General features: G+C 39.3%; 5 protein-coding genes across 5 annotated transcripts in view; 3 read left to right on the top strand and 2 right to left on the bottom strand.

The window, feature by feature from the left end:
* LOC134791773 (unconventional myosin-XV) overlaps window positions 1-9,330 on the bottom strand; it is a 161,281-nt gene extending 151,951 nt beyond the window's left edge. The window contains exon 1 of the mRNA XM_063762928.1: window positions 8,983-9,330. The gene's annotated coding sequence lies outside the window, so the exon portion shown is untranslated. The remainder of the gene's footprint in view (window positions 1-8,982) is intronic.
* The window catches only part of LOC134791716 (uncharacterized), a 498,190-nt gene that overhangs the window by 168,061 nt on the left and 312,467 nt on the right, over window positions 1-17,662 (top strand). The window lies entirely within an intron of this gene.
* LOC134791766 (large ribosomal subunit protein eL22-like) overlaps window positions 1-17,662 on the top strand; it is a 375,980-nt gene that overhangs the window by 119,521 nt on the left and 238,797 nt on the right. The gene's annotated exons all lie outside the window — the stretch shown is intronic.
* On the top strand, window positions 10,983-12,298 carry LOC134791511 (protein BUD31 homolog). The gene is made up of 2 exons (XM_063762556.1): window positions 10,983-11,187; window positions 11,307-12,298. Exons 1-2 carry the CDS (start codon window positions 11,094-11,096, stop codon window positions 11,645-11,647), a joined length of 435 nt encoding a protein of 144 aa, XP_063618626.1. The 5' UTR covers window positions 10,983-11,093; the 3' UTR covers window positions 11,648-12,298.
* Window positions 12,725-16,559, bottom strand: LOC134791510 (innexin inx2-like). The gene is made up of 4 exons (XM_063762555.1): window positions 16,148-16,559; window positions 14,984-15,175; window positions 14,492-14,631; window positions 12,725-14,247 (listed from the first exon to the last, which is right to left on the bottom strand). The coding sequence occupies exons 1-4, from the start codon at window positions 16,392-16,394 to the stop codon at window positions 13,720-13,722; spliced, it is 1,107 nt and encodes a 368-aa protein (XP_063618625.1). The 5' UTR covers window positions 16,395-16,559; the 3' UTR covers window positions 12,725-13,719.

Genomic DNA, 17,662 nt, shown 5'->3' with positions numbered 1-17,662 from the left:
ACTTAGCAATTCCTCGATTTCGATACTTTTTTCGGAATTTTGAAATACTATCTTTCAAAACTTTGCCAAATTTCGATCTAGAAGATAGAACTGCATGTATTCTAATTCACTAGGGTGCTTGCTATCCAGAACTGCTGAGATGCTAGGTATCTAGCCCGCATTGGCTGGGATACTAAGCTCCGAACTTAGCTATTTCTCGATTTCGAGACTATTTCAAACATAATCCTCCAAAACTCTGCCAAATTTCGTTCTAGAAGATAGAACTATAGTTATTCTAGTGAACTAGGGAGCTGCCTATCCGGAACTGCTGAGTTGCTGGGTATCAGACCTGCATTGGCTGGGAAGCTAAGCTCCGAACTTAGCTATTTCTCGATTTCGAGACTATTTCAAACATAATCCTCCAAAACTCTGCCAAATTTCCTTCTAGAAGATAGAACTATGGTTATTCTAGTGAACTAGGGAGCTGCCTATCCAGAACTGCTGAGATGCTGGGTATCAGACCTGCATTAGCTGGGATGCTAAGCTCACAACTTAGCATTTAGACGATTTCGAGACTTCGATACTATGTCCGGACATAGTCTATCAAAACTCTGTCAAATTTCCTTCTAGAAGATAGAACTGTGGTTATTCTAGTGCTCTAGGGAGCTGGCTATCCAGAACTGCTGAGATGCTGGGTGTTTGACCTGCATTGGCTCGGATACCAAGCTCAGAACTTAGCAATTCCTCGATTTCGATACTTTTTTCGGAATTTTGAAATACTATCTTTCAAAACTCTGCCAAATTTCCTTCTAGAAGATAGAACTGTGGTTATTCTAGTGCACTAGGGAGCTGCCTATCCAGAACTGCTGAGATGCTGGGTATCAGACCTGCATTGGCTGGGATGCTACGCTCAGAACTTAGCATTTACTCGATTACGAGACTATTTTCAGAGATAGTCTATCAAAACTCTGGCAAATTTCCTTCTAGAAGATAGAACTGTGGTTATTCTAGTGCTCTAGAGAGCTGGCTATCCAGAACTGCTGAGATGCTGGGTATCAGACCTGCATTGGCTGGGATGCTAAGCTCAGAACTTAGCATTTACTCGATTTGGAGACTATTTTCGGAGATAGTGTATCAAAACTCTGTCAAATTTCCTTCTAGAAGATAGAACTGTGGTTATTCTAGTGCTCTAGAGAGCTGGCTATCCAGAACTGCTGAGATGCTGGGTATCAGACCTGCATTGGCTGGGATGCTACGCTCAGAACTTAGCATTTACTCGATTTCGAGACTATTTTCGGAGATAGTGTATCAAAACTCTGTCAAATTTCCTTCTAGAAGATAGAACTGTAGTTATTCTAGAGCACTACAGAGCTAGCTATCCAGAACTGCTGAGATGCTGGGTATCAGACCTGCATTGGCTGGGATGCCAAGCTCAGAACTTAGCAATTCCTCGATTTCGATACTTTTTTCGGAATTTTGAAATACTATCTTTCAAAACTTTGCCAAATTTCGTTCTAGAAGATAGAACTGCATGTATTCTAATTCACTAGGGTGCTTGCTATCCAGAACTGCTGAGATGCTAGGTATCTAGCCCGCATTGGCTGGGATACTAAGCTCCGAACTTAGCTATTTCTCGATTTCGAGACTATTTCAAACATAATCCTCCAAAACTCTGCCAAATTTCCTTCTAGAAGATAGAACTATGGTTATTCTAGTGAACTAGGGAGCTGCCTATCCAGAACTGCTGAGATGCTGGGTATCAGACCTGCATTAGCTGGGATGCTAAGCTCACAACTTAGCATTTAGACGATTTCGAGACTTCGATACTATGTCCGGACATAGTCTATCAAAACTCTGTCAAATTTCCTTCTAGAAGATAGAACTGTGGTTATTCTAGTGCTCTAGGGAGCTGGCTATCCAGAACTGCTGAGATGCTGGGTGTTTGACCTGCATTGGCTGGGATGCCAAGCTCAGAACTTAGCAATTCCTTGATTTCGATACTTTTTTCGGAATTTTGAAATACTATCTTTCAAAACTCTGCCAAATTTCCTTCTAGAAGATAGAACTGCATGTATTCTAATTTACTAGGGTGCTTGCTATCCAGAACTGCTGAGATGCTAGGTATCTAGCCCGCATTGGCTGGGATGCTAAGCTCCGAACTTAGCTATTTCTCGATTTCGAGACTATTTCAAACATAATCTTCCAAAACTCTGCCAAATTTCGTTCTAGAAGATAGAACTATGGTTATTATAGTGCACTAGGGAGCTGCCTATCCAGAACTGCTGAGATGCTGGGTATCAGACCTGCATTGGCTGGGATGCTATGCTCAGAACTTAGCATTTACTCGATTTCGAGACTATTTTCCGAGATAGTGTATCAAAACTCTGTCAAATTTCCTTCTAGAAGATAGAACTGTAGTTATTCTAGAGCACTACGGAGTTAGCTATCCAGAACTGCTGAGATGCTGGGTATCAGACCTGCATTAGCTGGGATGCTAAGCTCACAACTTAGCATTTAGACGATTTCGAGACTTCGATACTATTTCCGGACATAGTCTATCAAAACTCTGTCAAATTTCCTTCTAGAAGATAGAACTGTGGTTATTCTAGTGCTCTAGGGAGCTGGCTATCCAGAACTGCTGAGATGCTGTGTGTCTGCCCTGCATTGGCTGGGATGCCAAGCTCAGAACTTAGCAATTCCTCGATTTCGATACTTTTTTCGGAGTTTTGGAAGACTATCTTTCAAAACTTTGCCAAATTTCGTTCTAGAAGATAGAAGTGCATGTATTCTAATTCAATAGGGTGCTTGCTATCCAGAACTGCTGAGATGCTGGGTATCAGACCTGCATTGGCTGGGATGCTACGCTCAGAACTTAGCATTTACTCGATTTCGAGACTATTTTCGGAGATAGTCTATCAAAACTCTGCCAACTTTCGTTCTAGAAGATAGAACTGTGGTTATTCTAGTGCACTAGGGAGCTGCCTATCCAGAACTGCTGAGATGCTGGGTGTTTAACCTGCATTGGCTGGGATGCCAAGCTCAGAACTTAGCAATTCCTCGATTTCGATACTTTTTTCGGAGTTTTGAAATACTATCTTTCAAAACTTTGCCAAATTTCGTTCTAGAAGATAGAACTGCATGTATTCTAATTCACTAGGGTGCTTGCTATCCAGAACTGCTGAGATGCTAGGTATCTAGCCCGCATTGGCTGGGATGCTAAGCTCCGAACTTAGCTATTTCTCGATTTCGAGACTATTTCAAACATAATCCTCCAAAACTCTGCCAAATTTCGTTCTAGAAGATAGAACTATGGTTATTCTAGTACACTAGGGAGCTGCCTATCCAGAACTGCTGAGATGCTGGGTATCAGACCTGCATTGGCTGGGATGCTACGCTGAGAACTTAGCATTTACTCGATTTTGAGACTATTTTCGGAGATATTCTATCAAAACTCTGTCAAATTTTCTTCTAGAAGATAGAACTGTGGTTATTCTAGTGCACGTGGGAGCTGGCTATCCAGAACTGCTGAGATGCTGTTTGTCCAAACTGGGATTTTTGCTCAAACTTAGCATTAATCAGAATTTACCTAGAATTATTTTTCATGTTCGTGTCCCATACATATATGAAAAAAAATTTTTTTACAGTTTTGACTAGAACTCATTATATATCGTCTAGAAATGTTAGTATCTTTCATTTAAATGCTATTTCGAGGCTGTAGAGTGGGTAATGGCTGGGATGCTGGAGTGTCAAAATGTGAAGTTAGCATCTCATTTTAAAATTTCATTTTTTTCGCGAAAATGAGCAGAACTATTTAAAAAAACCATCTAGAACTGTAGAACTATTAGGGATGCTACTAGAACTCTCATAAAAGTTTGAGATGCTAGCACTTGATATGCTAGGTTCACACACACAGAAATGCTTGCACTATCTGTAAAAATAAATTGACCGGCCAACCCCATGGAAGAGGGACAGTCTATCTCGCGCCATCGATCCTGTCGCGGGCCTCACGTGCTAAGCCTGCTGTTAATACCTGACCGGCCACAGAGAACAAAAACTAATACCTACTAAATTTTTTTTCTGTGTGACCGGCGATGGTGGCGATCTCATCGTGACGTCATTCTAAGCCCCATCAAGCCGGTGCGCGTACGCAAAAACTTAACAATAACACCGATACTTTTTCTGTGTCAAGCGGTACTTTTATTCATGACACGAGTTACAATATCATGCCATATTATATTTGGCATCTTATTATACCTCTTTGGCTATGAGATTGAGATAAAGACGTGATCAAATCTGTGTTAGCGTTATAGTTTCTATATCAAAACTAGTCGTTATTATTAGTTTGTCGAGTAGAGCTGTTTCAACAACACGTAGGAATTTAATTTCAGTAACATTTAATACCTTGTCACAGTGACAATAGTATGAGATCCCTAGCGACTTTCATATTAATTTTCACTGTGACAAGGTACGAAATGGTACTGAAATTAAATTTCCAATGGGGTTGGCAACGGTCAAAGCTTTGCATAAATAGCGCCATCATAGCTTGCACCTTTTTCTATGAGATCTGGCGATCTGGCTTAAAAAGCTGGCATCCGGGCATAAAATTCCATTCAAAAAAAAAATCCTGACACAATTCTAGGGATTGACAGAGCAAGCTATGCTGGCGCCATCTGGTAAATACTTCGACCGGACAACCCCATGGCCCATTTTATTGGGTAGGCCCGACCCGACAATCTGAGGGAGTTCCTAAGGTGGCAGTGGTGGCATTTGACGGTTGTTGCAGTCATTATTCATCATATCATCATCATATCATTGCTGGTTGATTATGTACCATCCGATTAAGCTGACAGGCTTCCACGCCGGAGGTAGCGGGTTCGAATCCTGGTCTTAGTCAAAAGGAATTCGGAACATACGGTGCACAAAATAGCATAACCAGGAAAGCGTAAAAATAAGAAGGTCCAGAACAGTTGACATGCTTCCAACATTTGATGTCGGCTCAGATATCCAAAAAGGGTCTTTAAACAATGTGAAAAAGCAGGCCAAAGTTTGTTATGGATGCTCTTTGTGCACTTTGGACAAAACCTGCGATGTGGATTTTGCTCTGGCCATTGAAAAAGCAAGAAAGTGAAGAAAGTAGGTAGTGTTTCATAGATTTTTATCTGCTCGATGTAACTCATCAAAGTAGCCGATAATAAAGAAAGAGTTCTTAGTTTTATTATGGTTCAAAAGCAGTTTACCAACAAAACGACGCACGATTTAAAAATACGGACGAATAGGAAAGTCGTGACCTGACGTCGACACTGTCGTCAGCGGATTCAGGCGGTATTGTTGACCGTGAGACAACAGATTAGCTGAGACGATCTATCAATGATCGATTATTTTCTAACCGGAGATTCTTTCAAGGTCTTGTGGAAAAACTGGGCTTTACGTGTTTGAGCCAGTAAAAGACCTAGAGGGATCTCTATCGCGGAAAAACAAGTTGGAGTTGGGATTACCCAACTATAGGCCTCCAGTTCTCAAAACCCGTAAGTCTTTGTAAGTATTGTACCATTGGCTATGTGTGACCTTTAAGAGCTATCGATTTTACCACCCTGTATGTTCAGTGTCAAAATGGTTGAGGAGCAGAATGCGCCAGATCATTCTGCTGATACAGACCAGACCGGTTCATACTGAGAACCAGAATAGATGGCGGAAAATCGTACCTACGTACGCGAGAAGCTGATGATCTGAAGGGTCTCCACTAGACCCCCTGGGTTTATCATGCAACAAGGTGGAAGAGAAGGTCATATCAACGATATAATAGTTCCAATATAGGATTCCGCCATTGTAGGGTATTTACAACATTATCCTACCTACGTCCCAACCTACTAGAGGGCTCAATTTTACCGTCATTCGTGAACGTACTACGAATACTAGCAATGTCACACTACGAAGCTGTAAGAAAACCATGACTAACATTCGTAAATACGACTAGGTATTAATAGTTATCGCCAGGACGACATTTATAGGTTCAGCAAACCTAGATGAAACTCGTTTCTACCTACCTATAGCAAATTAATTCCATGTTATCTTTTGCAGCCTGCAGTGGCCATTGCTTCGTGCAATGCGTAAAAAATCGTGTAATGCTGCCTTGCATTTCAGGTTCCAATGTACTTACAATGTAGCAAGGGTAGGTTCAGTGGCGTAGCTAGCATGGGTGGCACCCGGGGCGGAAATTGTGGGTGTCACCCCAAAATTCAAACAAAATTGTAAAATATAATTATTTAAAAATGTAATAGTAATTTATGTTTAATATTCCATAGCTCACAATTTACTCCATCGCTTTCATTTTAGATTCCATGAACTCTCAATAGTCCACACCCTGGCGGGTGTTGCCTCTGCGCGCGTTCTGTGACACGGGCAAGGACAGCATCCGCTCGGTGTAACCCACATTTTATAAGTGTCAAAAGGGCATCTATATGTTGACCTGGGCTCCGTGCACGCCCCCCAAAGGTCCGAGTCATCATTGTCCCGTGAAAGATATACAAATAATTTATGTAAAAAAAAAATTTTTTTTCCAAGTGCGAGATTTGGAAGCGATTCTGTAAAATCCCATTTCACAATGAATTTCAAATACTTAGTCCAGAGTCACCCAATTAGAAACAGTGACATATAGTTTCTCAATTACAGAAATAATCACATAATAAAAAAAACCTACGAGGCGCCAACATATTATTGTTAGTATTGTTACATACCAGGTGCCCACGAGGAACCCGAGAGATTTTAACCACGCATTTTTGAGGTCTAAATAAGGAAAAAATACTAAAAGAGTTTACGTCAATTTCGCCAAAAAAAATTGTTTTTCGACGTTTTGTACGTATTTGTACATAAAATGTAAATGCTACAATTTGTAAAACTGTCACCCAAAAATAATTTTAACTTTTTTTTGTCAATTACAGAAATAATCACATAATTTAAGAAAAAAACCTTTACAATGGTCCTGAATTAAAAAAAAACCTACGAGGCGCCAACATATTATTGTTACATACCAGGTGCCCACGAGGAACCCGAAAGATTTTAACCACGCATTTCCGAGGCCAAAAGAAGGAAAAAATATTAAAAGAGTTTACGTCCGTCAATAAAAATCTTTTCTCCATTTTTTGTACGTATTTGTACATAGGTAAAATATAAATGGTATTTGTAAAACTATCACTCAAAAAGAATTTCAACTTTTTTTTGTTTGTGTTAGTAGTTAGTGGCAACTTCACTGATTCATGTATTGAATAATATTAATATCTGTAAGTGTTATTGTACCGTTTGTGCCCAAATAAACATTAAAACATTAAAACATTAAAACATTTTTGTAAAACCGAGTTTTTGCAAAGTGTACCTTCCACTTTTTTTACATTCTATCAATCAGGATATTTGGACTAGGTCCCATGGTAGCAACATCGCCATCAAAAAAACATGTAGCACTAACTAAGTAACAATAAATAGATGATTTTTTTAGCTGGCTGGTGGTACTGGACTCTGAAGCTAGGCGAATTCCAAAACAGTTTATAGGACATTTTAGTCTTTTAATATGATCAGGAATATACTGTCAAAATCTCTCGGGTTCCTCGTGGGAATGTTGTATACGCACCGGCGCCTCTCGAGCCGGCCACCACGATGGCGCCTCTCACCTTACGCACCGGCGCCTCCTGAGCGGCGGCGGTTGCCATGATGGCGCCGACAATCACGCCGATGCTGTCCACCGATGCTGCAACTACGACGATGTCGTCCCTTGCAATGGCGCCCATGGTCTGTTCGCAAGAATACCTCCGCGAACTTACCTGTCGACGATGCTGCCCACCTATTATTTCCTTAATGGCGGTTGTGCAATCTGCCACAGTTTTACGAATTTTTATAGATGACACTACTGATGTTCTCGGTCGGGTGTCACCCCTAAATGGGTGACACCCGGGGCGGGCCGCCCCCGCCGCCCCCACCTAGCTACGCCACTGGGTAGGTTATGTGTATATAGGAGGATATTTATTTACATAAATTGCACATCTAGATTTTATTTACGACCCGACTGGGCCGCGAGCGCCGGGAGCAGGTCATGCCCAAAGGTCATGCCTTAATGCAGATATGTATTTTAGTTGGAGTTTCTTTGTATGATCTTGTTTTTTTTTTTTCATTTTGCTGATCTCATTGCTTTTTTATATTGCAAATTGATAATGAACTGCGTTTTAATGGGTGTTTTTGGTATACGAATAGCACGACTGGCACGTCTTTGCCTACAAAAGTAAGGTGACCTATGAAGTTGGAAGACTTTTGACCCGAAATCTAAGTCATAATGAAATGGTAGCTACATACAGTAGATAGGTACGTAGGTTACCTAAATAATATGGATGTTTGTTGTTTTGTTTAGGACCTTTTTGATCTCCACTGATTTATTTTAGGGGTAGGTCAATGGCATCAAATTGAATCAATGCAATCAATGGGAATCGGTTAGTCCACCTATGGTACAGTCAGGCGCGGTGTTCAAAATTACCTTGACACGCTCTTATTCTCTTAACAATAAAGTCGCGTCAAGATCATTTTGAACACCTGGCCCGCTTAGCAACTTCTGCTGCTGACTGTACGTAGTAGTACGGTATGGTACTTAGTTGTACACCTATCACCTATTATGAAATTGAAATAAATGTGTAGTAAACTCTCAAAAACAGAGTGAAGGAAAGGCAATGCGACTGACAATAAAGATGGAAAATAGTATAGGTACCTACTTACTACAAAGGTAAACGCGAGGAACAGCTATGTATCCTATTTGTTTTCATTGCACAGCAGGTAAAAACTATGCATACAATAAGTAGGTAGGTAATAATAAGACACGTAGTTATTAACCTACTAAAACACAAAAGTAAACAGGCATACACATTAAGTTTCTAGTACTTATTGATAGAAAGACACGAACCGGGAAAGCCTTCACAAGCTTCACGTCATCTCATGGTCTGACACAAACAGAAAACAGACACGTCTTACCTATATCTACGCGAGACACCCGAAGTTCCTTAACAACCTCCGTCAACTTTCACAAAACATGCCACAAAGCTCGCCGACAACCGTCACGATATCAAACACTTATCAACAATAAACTAACACTTGTGGAGACGTAGGTTTCACTCATAGTTTGACAAATGCCGTATAGAATAGCTCCCGACTGTAGGAGCGGACACTAGATGGCCGTCGGGGCCGAGCGAAAAGACTGGCTTGTTGTCGTCGGAGGTTGCGCTGCGCGAGCGCCGCATTCCTCGCCAAGGCACGTAAACTGCCGCTCGCTCGCTCGCACATAACCGTGCGGGCGGTGATAGACAGAGACGGCGCTCCGCGATAGCGAACACTCCATGTAGATAGGTGGGACCCGTTATTCACACACCAAACATGCCACAGGTAAATTGCGTACAGACTTGGCGAGTTTTTAATTACCTACCTCGAAAATTCTATAATCGATCGGGCATGGATATCGCTCATTATTATTTATAGGGTACCTACGTATGTTACGAGTGCAGTGCGGCCAGCGGCACCCTTTTATTTGATCATAAAACTCATTTCTGCAGTTAGTGAAGCGAAACTCTGTACAAGATTCATGTGGTTTGGATTAATTTTGAATCATTACGTTTCGATATGTAGGTAGGTAGCCTACCTACTTTTGTGCAGAATTGTTTTTAGTTTTATTAAGAATAGGTAATTTTCCGATGTGATTAGGTACTATTGTTTAGCTTGGGTGGAAACATTTATGTCGTAGCGTAGGTAGGTAACTAGGTAGGTACGTTTACCTCCCTACAAAAATAAACAACGAAATTTCTATGTAGGTAGGTAGGCACCAGTCAGAAAACACGAATACGAGTAAAGTTAGTAAATATAGTCAACATAATTTGGTATGGACCCTCCCTAACGTTGTTTGATTTTAAAAGATAAATTTAATACGAGTCGCAATTGTAAATCAAGCGGTTTCGTAATCGTTAACGACGATGAGCTCATTCTTCATCGAATTCCAAGTTGCGGGAACGATCACTAAGGCAATAATTACGTGAGCCAACTAATACAGTACTGCAGGTGAAATTGATATCTACCCGAACAGTGTAAATTTCTATCATGATTCATGGTTTCATTGATCAGTAACTAGATTACTAGACGCTATACCTACCAAGAATGTTTTAGAAAATGTAACTAATAACAAGTAATAACAACGTTGAAACCCTCTAGCCTAAATTATATTTCAAAATTAGTACGCACCGTACGCACACGGTGTAGAGCGGAGCTACTTCCGGTTAAATGTACATTTTGTGAAGTGATTGGTATGGAATATGGATGGGCGAAAGGCAAAGTTTCGCATAACTGTTTCTTTGTAAGTTTAATTTTTTGTTAATTAATACGAAATGCCGGGACGTGCCCCTAGCCAGCCGCGTGTTCCAAGTTGAATGTAAGAACTTCGCTTCGCTCGCTCGTTCGAATATATCTTACTTAACTAAAAATATAACTAAATCTTGTATTCTCTTCTTGTATTTATGTTAAAATAAGTAAATAAAAGTACTTTTTTAAATCGTAGGAGTAAAATTACCAATAAATAAATTATCTTAGCGTATTTATTTATAAAAAGGAATTTACTATTTTACAAACAAATTATTGCAGTGGCAACATTGTCTTACTTTTTTTGGAATATAATTATGATTTAGAGTTTACTGCTAAAAATAATTATAATAGAGATAGACCAAGAAATGTGTGCAGCGATTTTGATAGCCCACGCAGTGCAAGTGTTATTTCAAACGTCAAACTTCTATGAAATTATGACGTATAAATAACACTGGCACTGCGTGGGCTACCAAAATCGCTGCAGACTTTTCTTGGTCTAACTCTATTTATTTTCTTACTTGATTCAATGGATTCAACATTTTTTGAACATTACTGTGGAATAATAGTGGAATATATTCCGAACGTTCTTCAAAATGACGTTTGATTTGACAGCAGTTGACAGTGTTGACACTGACGTGACAAAAATATCGCATTGGGACGCTTTTTATCGTCACTCGTGTTGTTTTCCAACGTTTTATTTAACATCTTTATTCTGCTTTAGATAATCTACAAGAAGCAGCATGCCAAAAGTTCGCCGCAGCCGTAAGTCACCTCCAGAGGGCTGGGAGCTTATCGAGCCAACGCTAGAAGAGTTGGAACAGAAGATGCGCGAAGGTATGAACACTTTTCGTTTATTTAACATTATTATTATACCATTTCACATTATTACTAGAACTTGTATTTTAGCTGACTATATAATTTAAAGATTTTAAGAAATCAACACATTATTACAGCCGAAACCGAGCCTCACGAAGGGAAGCGTAAGCAAGAATCACTCTGGCCCATATTCAAGATACATCACCAGAAATCTCGCTACATCTACGACCTGTTCTACCGACGAAAGGCAATCAGCCGCGAGCTGTATCAGTACTGCCTTGACGAGAAAATTGCTGACGCTAACCTGATTGCCAAGTGGAAGAAGACAGGTTATGAGAATCTGTGCTGTTTGAGATGTATACAGACTCGTGACACGAATTTTGCGACAAATTGTATTTGCAGAGTACCTAAGAGTAAGTTGGAAGAAGGCCGTATTGTGGAGTGTGTGCACTGCGGCTGCAGAGGCTGCTCCGGGTAGTACTGTATAAATATTTTGTAAGATTCTCAGGCTCTACAAACTTTGGAAAATAAGCATTGTCCTTTTACTGATATATTTTATTATGCATCACAAGATAAGTATCCATTATTTTGTAGATTATAGATGCAAGGATACTTCTGAATGATTAGGGTTTTCAGTGTTTAACACATTCAGTGCCAAAAACCCAACTATCTGGTATTTTATGATTTCGTTCCCAGGCCAGACGACCCGAAAGTCGGGATCGTGGACTACTGCTTTATATCGACGGCGAAGTACCATGAACTCCTAACTAACATTTTTAGTAATAATAATTTTCATTCATTTGGTAAAAATAGTTAACCTGGTACTTTGCTGTTGATATGACGAAAATGTTGTGGCCTGGCACGGATGTCTTGTTTGGCTGGGTGGCAATGAATGTGTTAAAGTACACATTTAGATGCCATTTTCAAAGTTTGTGGTGGGCCAATTTTAAGTTATGTTTTAGATAATAAAATTTACATCTTGAAACTTGAAACACACCTTGTTCATGTAATTAAAAATGTACTTACAAAAAATCTGTAACAGTTGCACATGCAATATTGACTTATCCAGACCCATTGTAACTGATAGTAGCAATGTTAATAAATAACATACATTTTAATCCAGCCTCAAGTATTTTTGATTATGTCTCAAATTAGCTATTTGTACAGTCAGCGTCATATAGTAGGTACCATCCAAAGTATTCGAATTGTTCGGTACACCACATAATTTGTATGGCGTACCAAACTATTTGAATACTTTGGATGCTTCCTACTATACGATGCTGACTGTACACTGCCTGCAGATTTCTAAACACTAATAGCATGATTTATAAGCAACACTCCATTCAGTTATTGAGATCATACTTTTACTCTTTTCTCTAATTAGCACTAAATGGAATAGTTACCCACCTATGCTTTGGTTCAGCTGGTTTACACATTCACTGTCCATGCCCCATATATGGGTCACGGCAAGCCTCTATTACAAAGCCGTAAGGTTAACAATTCAGATTGGGACAGTGAACATGTTAAATTGTAATGGGTGAGATACAAAATAAACTTTCTTGTAACAAATTTTGTAATGAAAGTAAAAAATACAAATGTTTTCCGAGATAACAATAATATTTTCATTTTGAGGTAAAATAAACAAAAACAATCAAATTTTGAACTTCTAAAATGATTAGATAAAGCAATTAAGGATCAATTTAATGAACAATCAGCAAATAATTGGGAATGAAGTTTAACAAAGTTTAAAGTTGTAGATCTGCACTTTCCTGGCAAATTGCCTACCAAACTGCAATTTTGTGTATTACATAAGATCTTTACTTAAATATATAGCCTTTTACATCACTTTCCTTTCACAATATGTATACTCATTTTAGCTTTCAAGTCAATTTAATTTAATTACAAACTTATTATTATGATGAGTTGTGGTACCAAAATTGAATGCTATGCCAAGGAAAATCTTGACCAATTGAAGGAAAACTGCAAGTAAATATAATTAATTATGAATTTTTTGAGAGAGATAATAATTTTATGTCAGGTGTAGGAGCTGATTAATTCTATAGCAGAATTACATATTATGCTTTCAGGATAACCCAGATTCTTTTTTTATTCTAAGACATTAAACAAGTATGCTAGTATTCATATCAAAAAGTACAATAATTTATGTTACCTAAATACTTATCAACAAATACACTGAGCTTGATACTTAACAATTAAGTCTTATATAAACATCCTATTGAGTAATAGGTAACAGAAATCGAAATCCAGAGATCAAATTTTGCATCTAGATCAGTCTTTACATAAATACAAATGTTTGTCACTTAAATTATCATAGAACTATTCTATTAATATTAAAACATAACAAAATAATTTTGAGCGTTTGCTAATAGCTTATTCTTAAATTTCAAGTTTTACGGCAAAACTTATAACAAAAAATAGACTATCACTAATGTCTTTAGACATAAATTAAATTTGCTATATTTGGCAACAGCAACACACTATAACTACTTACTTAGAAGTAACTTATGAAGACTGATCTACAATGTAACCTTAAATAGTAGGATAATTATTACGATGCTCCAGTTCTTTGGACAGTTCTAGAATTAAGTCTTTGTAGACATGCGGATTTAAATTTTTGCCCAGCAAATAGAGGACGAACCAGTCGCCGAAGCCAAAGCGCTTCACAATTCTGGTGACGGAGCTCCGTTTCACGTGTCTCAAGAGGCCCATCATCATGACAGTGCGGAGAGGGCGAGCTGATAGCACCAGTACACGGAAGATAACAGCCAAAGTAGAGATAAAAGCGAGAAAGATGAACCAAAACCAAATTATGACAAATATTTTCTCGTTGACAATGTTTAAAGGTAGAACACACATGCGATCTCTTAATTCCGCAGTGCCCGAGGGTCCGTAACGGCGGATAATGCACTTGGTGATCTTGGGGAAGTAACGGTCCATGGGATCAATGTCGGTGAGGTCACTTGGGTCTTTCGGGACGCGCGTAAAGGCCGCTACAGTAGCGCCGTAGTTGCGGAACGCGCCGCCCAGAAATATGTCCAAGAGAAACATTTGCCCCACCTGAAAAATGATTAATGAAAGTCAGCGCCATCTAGTCAAGCTAAGCAAAGCAAAACATTTCTTGACTTGAGTACAGTCAAGTTAAGGTATTTAATATTGATACCTATGGATATAGAGACTAAAATATCTACACACTACATCATGTTTTATAAGCAATAAGCTTGTGTACACATTTGGTGCTTTGTAGAATTAGTACATGAAGGTATGCTTTATGAATAAATTCTAAATATAATTGTTTACTAACCACATTGAGAAGGTTAAGTATCTCGCAGAAGGCATAGCGCAGGGCGTACATGTTGTGTGAATACATGTTGGTGTGCGACAGATAGGAGACCAGCTCCCCACGGCGGTACTCATGCCAGTCCTTGGTCACCATTGGGCTTGCTGCAAATAATAATTTTGGTGTAAATATTTATTGAACAACTTTAGCAAAGTGGTGTTTGGAGCTCCTGCTTGGGATTACAGCTGTCATTGTCTCTCGATCAAATCATTCTCAAAAACAAGGAATCCATCCAGAATAAAAATATCCATCCCTGGTGCATAAAGAATTTCATCAAAATCTTTCAACAACATTTTATCAAAAGTCAATGATTTTGATTGACTAAAGTTAGCTATGAAAAATAAGAGATGGATCATCCATTATAATTTCAGTAAAATGCAATAAATATTCAAAAGATAATTTGGAGTCCTACATTGATAACAGCACCATCTTACAACAATCTTTAAAACTACTAACCCAAATCAGAAGCAAGCGCCTTCAGCCGCCCTCCTTCCCAGAGCTTCCAGAGATAGCGCGGGGTGTAGAACATGACGGACTGACCCAGCAGCACACAGCAAACCCACTGGTAGTAGGTGTGCTCGATCCGGTCCTCTTTCCCACCAGTCTCGGTGCCCACACCAATGTATGTCATGTGAGTGCCTTCAATACCTAATAGCAAAGACGCAAGATGAATACACAGTTCCATAAAAGGTTATAGGAGATTATCATATAGGTACTCAATTTGTTCAGAATCCAGAAACCTTAATACCATGATGCTACAAAACTTAGTTTGCAATAGGATCATTGGCTAATCTTTACTTTATGGACCGTCGATTTGGAGGGTGTGTTGGGTATGGGGGGGTAGAGGGTGCAAAGGGCTACCCCCCAGTCCAACCCCCATGGCGCGGAACCCCATGGTTATGGAGATATCCATGGTTAAAGTTTGTATGAAATTACTATGAAATAAAGGAGAAATGTCATAGCAGATGTCGATAGGTGCCGTTTTGTGTTAATTTATATTACCTTTGATACCACACCACCATCCTCACGGTCACCAAAATCTCAAGGTCACGTAATTTATGGTCACACAAGCGAGCTATGGTCTCGTCAGCTCGCGACCTCAGGGGTGACGAAGCGGGCCTTCGGGCGAAGCGCGCCCCCCCTCACCACGCACCCCCTCCCCCTTCAAATTTTGCTGTAATCCCTTATTTCATAGTAATTCCATACAAACTTTAACCATGAATAACTCCATAACCATGGGGTTCCACGCCATGGGGGTTGGACTGGGGGGTAGCCCTCTACCCCCCTCCCCCCCTCCCCACCCCAAAAATCGACGGTCCATAAAGTAAAGATTTACCGGATCATTAATAAGGCTAGATGTGCGCGAGGAGCTATTGTAAATATAGGCAGTTTAATGGAAAAAATAGTCAGTTTTTTAACTCATAGGACAAACAGGAGTTTCCTTGGTTCTATATTTATGACTTATGAAAAATATTGGGCCCTATATTTTTCATAAGTCAATCATAAAAGACTTGATGTAACATCAGTCTTAATTTTTCAAGTTTGAACATACAATTTAATCCCTGAACCTTGTTAGTTGGCCAGAAAACTTGAGGAATGATGAAAAAATAAGAACTTTACCTTGTAACCTACTCTTCAACGTGAAGGTCCCATAGATCCAGCAGTAACTATTTATGGCGTCCTTATCGCTATCACTATCGCCCATACAGTGGATGGGATCCCCGAAGAACTGCTTCGAAGACACCAACAGCGTGAAGACCAGCAGCATAATCACTGTCACCTTGTAATGCATCCGAAACACGTTGTTGTCAATACTAACATTATCCAATTTTAGAAATGCCCGAAAGGGCATGAAAAGGTCTATCATTTTGGCTTATATCCTAAGCACAAGTAAGAAATAACGGGGCTGTTACTTTTACGCCACCGTTGAAAAACAAAGCTACCCGCGAAATATGAATACGCTTGAAAGTTTTTCAATGTCCGCCTGCCACAATCAAAATCAGTGTTTACCGGAAATAGATCTCTGTGGTTATGTTGGCGTATTGAGTGATTTGAACGAATGAATGGAATTAAATTGCACACGGTCGAGTAATACTACAGTTCGTTTTTTTTTAGCATTAGAAAGAACTTGCAAGAAGGTAAGCGATCTTGACATGTCTTTTAATTGAGAAACGCTTTTTAAAATTCAAAAACTATTACTTATGAAAGCAGAAGAATATAAATGATCATATTAGATTCATAATTGTTACATATTTGCCGTAACTTATTTTTAAAATGTGTTTTTCAATTAAAAGACACATCAAGATTGTTTACCTAATTTCTAATGCTAAAAAAAAACGAACATAATTTGCTCAATTAAGCGCAAAAATAAAATTAGGTAGATATGAAGACTTTATAAATATGTACCGTCTACTAAATAAATAGGGTAGGGTAAATAGGGATAAAAATGAAATTTATATGATAATTTCTAAAAAATATCTAGTATCGTGTGATTGAAAATAATAGTAGATTTTGCATGATACAAATTAGTGTTGGTAGTGTTTTTAAGTAACTAGAGTTAGACCAAGAAAACTCTGCAGCTGTTTTGATAGCCCACGCAGTGCAATTGTTCTTTATACGTCATAGTTTCATAGAAATTTGACGTTTAAAATAACACTTGCACTGTGTGGGCGATAAAATCGCTGCAGACTTCTCGCTGCAGCTTTCTCGGTCTAACTCTAGTTATGGAATTTGCTACATTTGTTTATATAGCTGGTCAAGTAGATCTTGTCAGTAGAAAAAGGCGGCAAATTTTAAAAATGTAGGCGCGAAGGGATATCGTCTCATAGAAAATTTTGAATTTCGCGCCTTTTTCTACTGACAAGATTTGCTTGACCATCTATATGTAACTTTATTCTGCTGCATTGCTGTGGTTTTGCCCTTGGTCTGATACGTCCTTGGATTAAATGATTAACTGAGGTTGCATTATAGGGACCGCGCGCGTTAAGCCCCCCATTCACACTCTTATACCGTGTAGGCCGCCTCGTAGTCCGCCTCGTTGGGTAGGATTGTGTATGGGGGTTGCGGACTACGAGCCGTCCTACAAACGGCTAAACGGTAGGAGTGTGAATGGGGGGCTTTAGAGGGTTCGCCCTG

Source organism: Cydia splendana, chromosome 6 (assembly GCF_910591565.1).
Source record: "Cydia splendana chromosome 6, ilCydSple1.2, whole genome shotgun sequence".
NCBI lineage: Eukaryota > Metazoa > Arthropoda > Insecta > Lepidoptera > Tortricidae > Cydia > Cydia splendana.
Note: the sequence above shows the minus strand (reverse complement) of the source record. Positions and strands in the feature narration are given on the sequence as shown.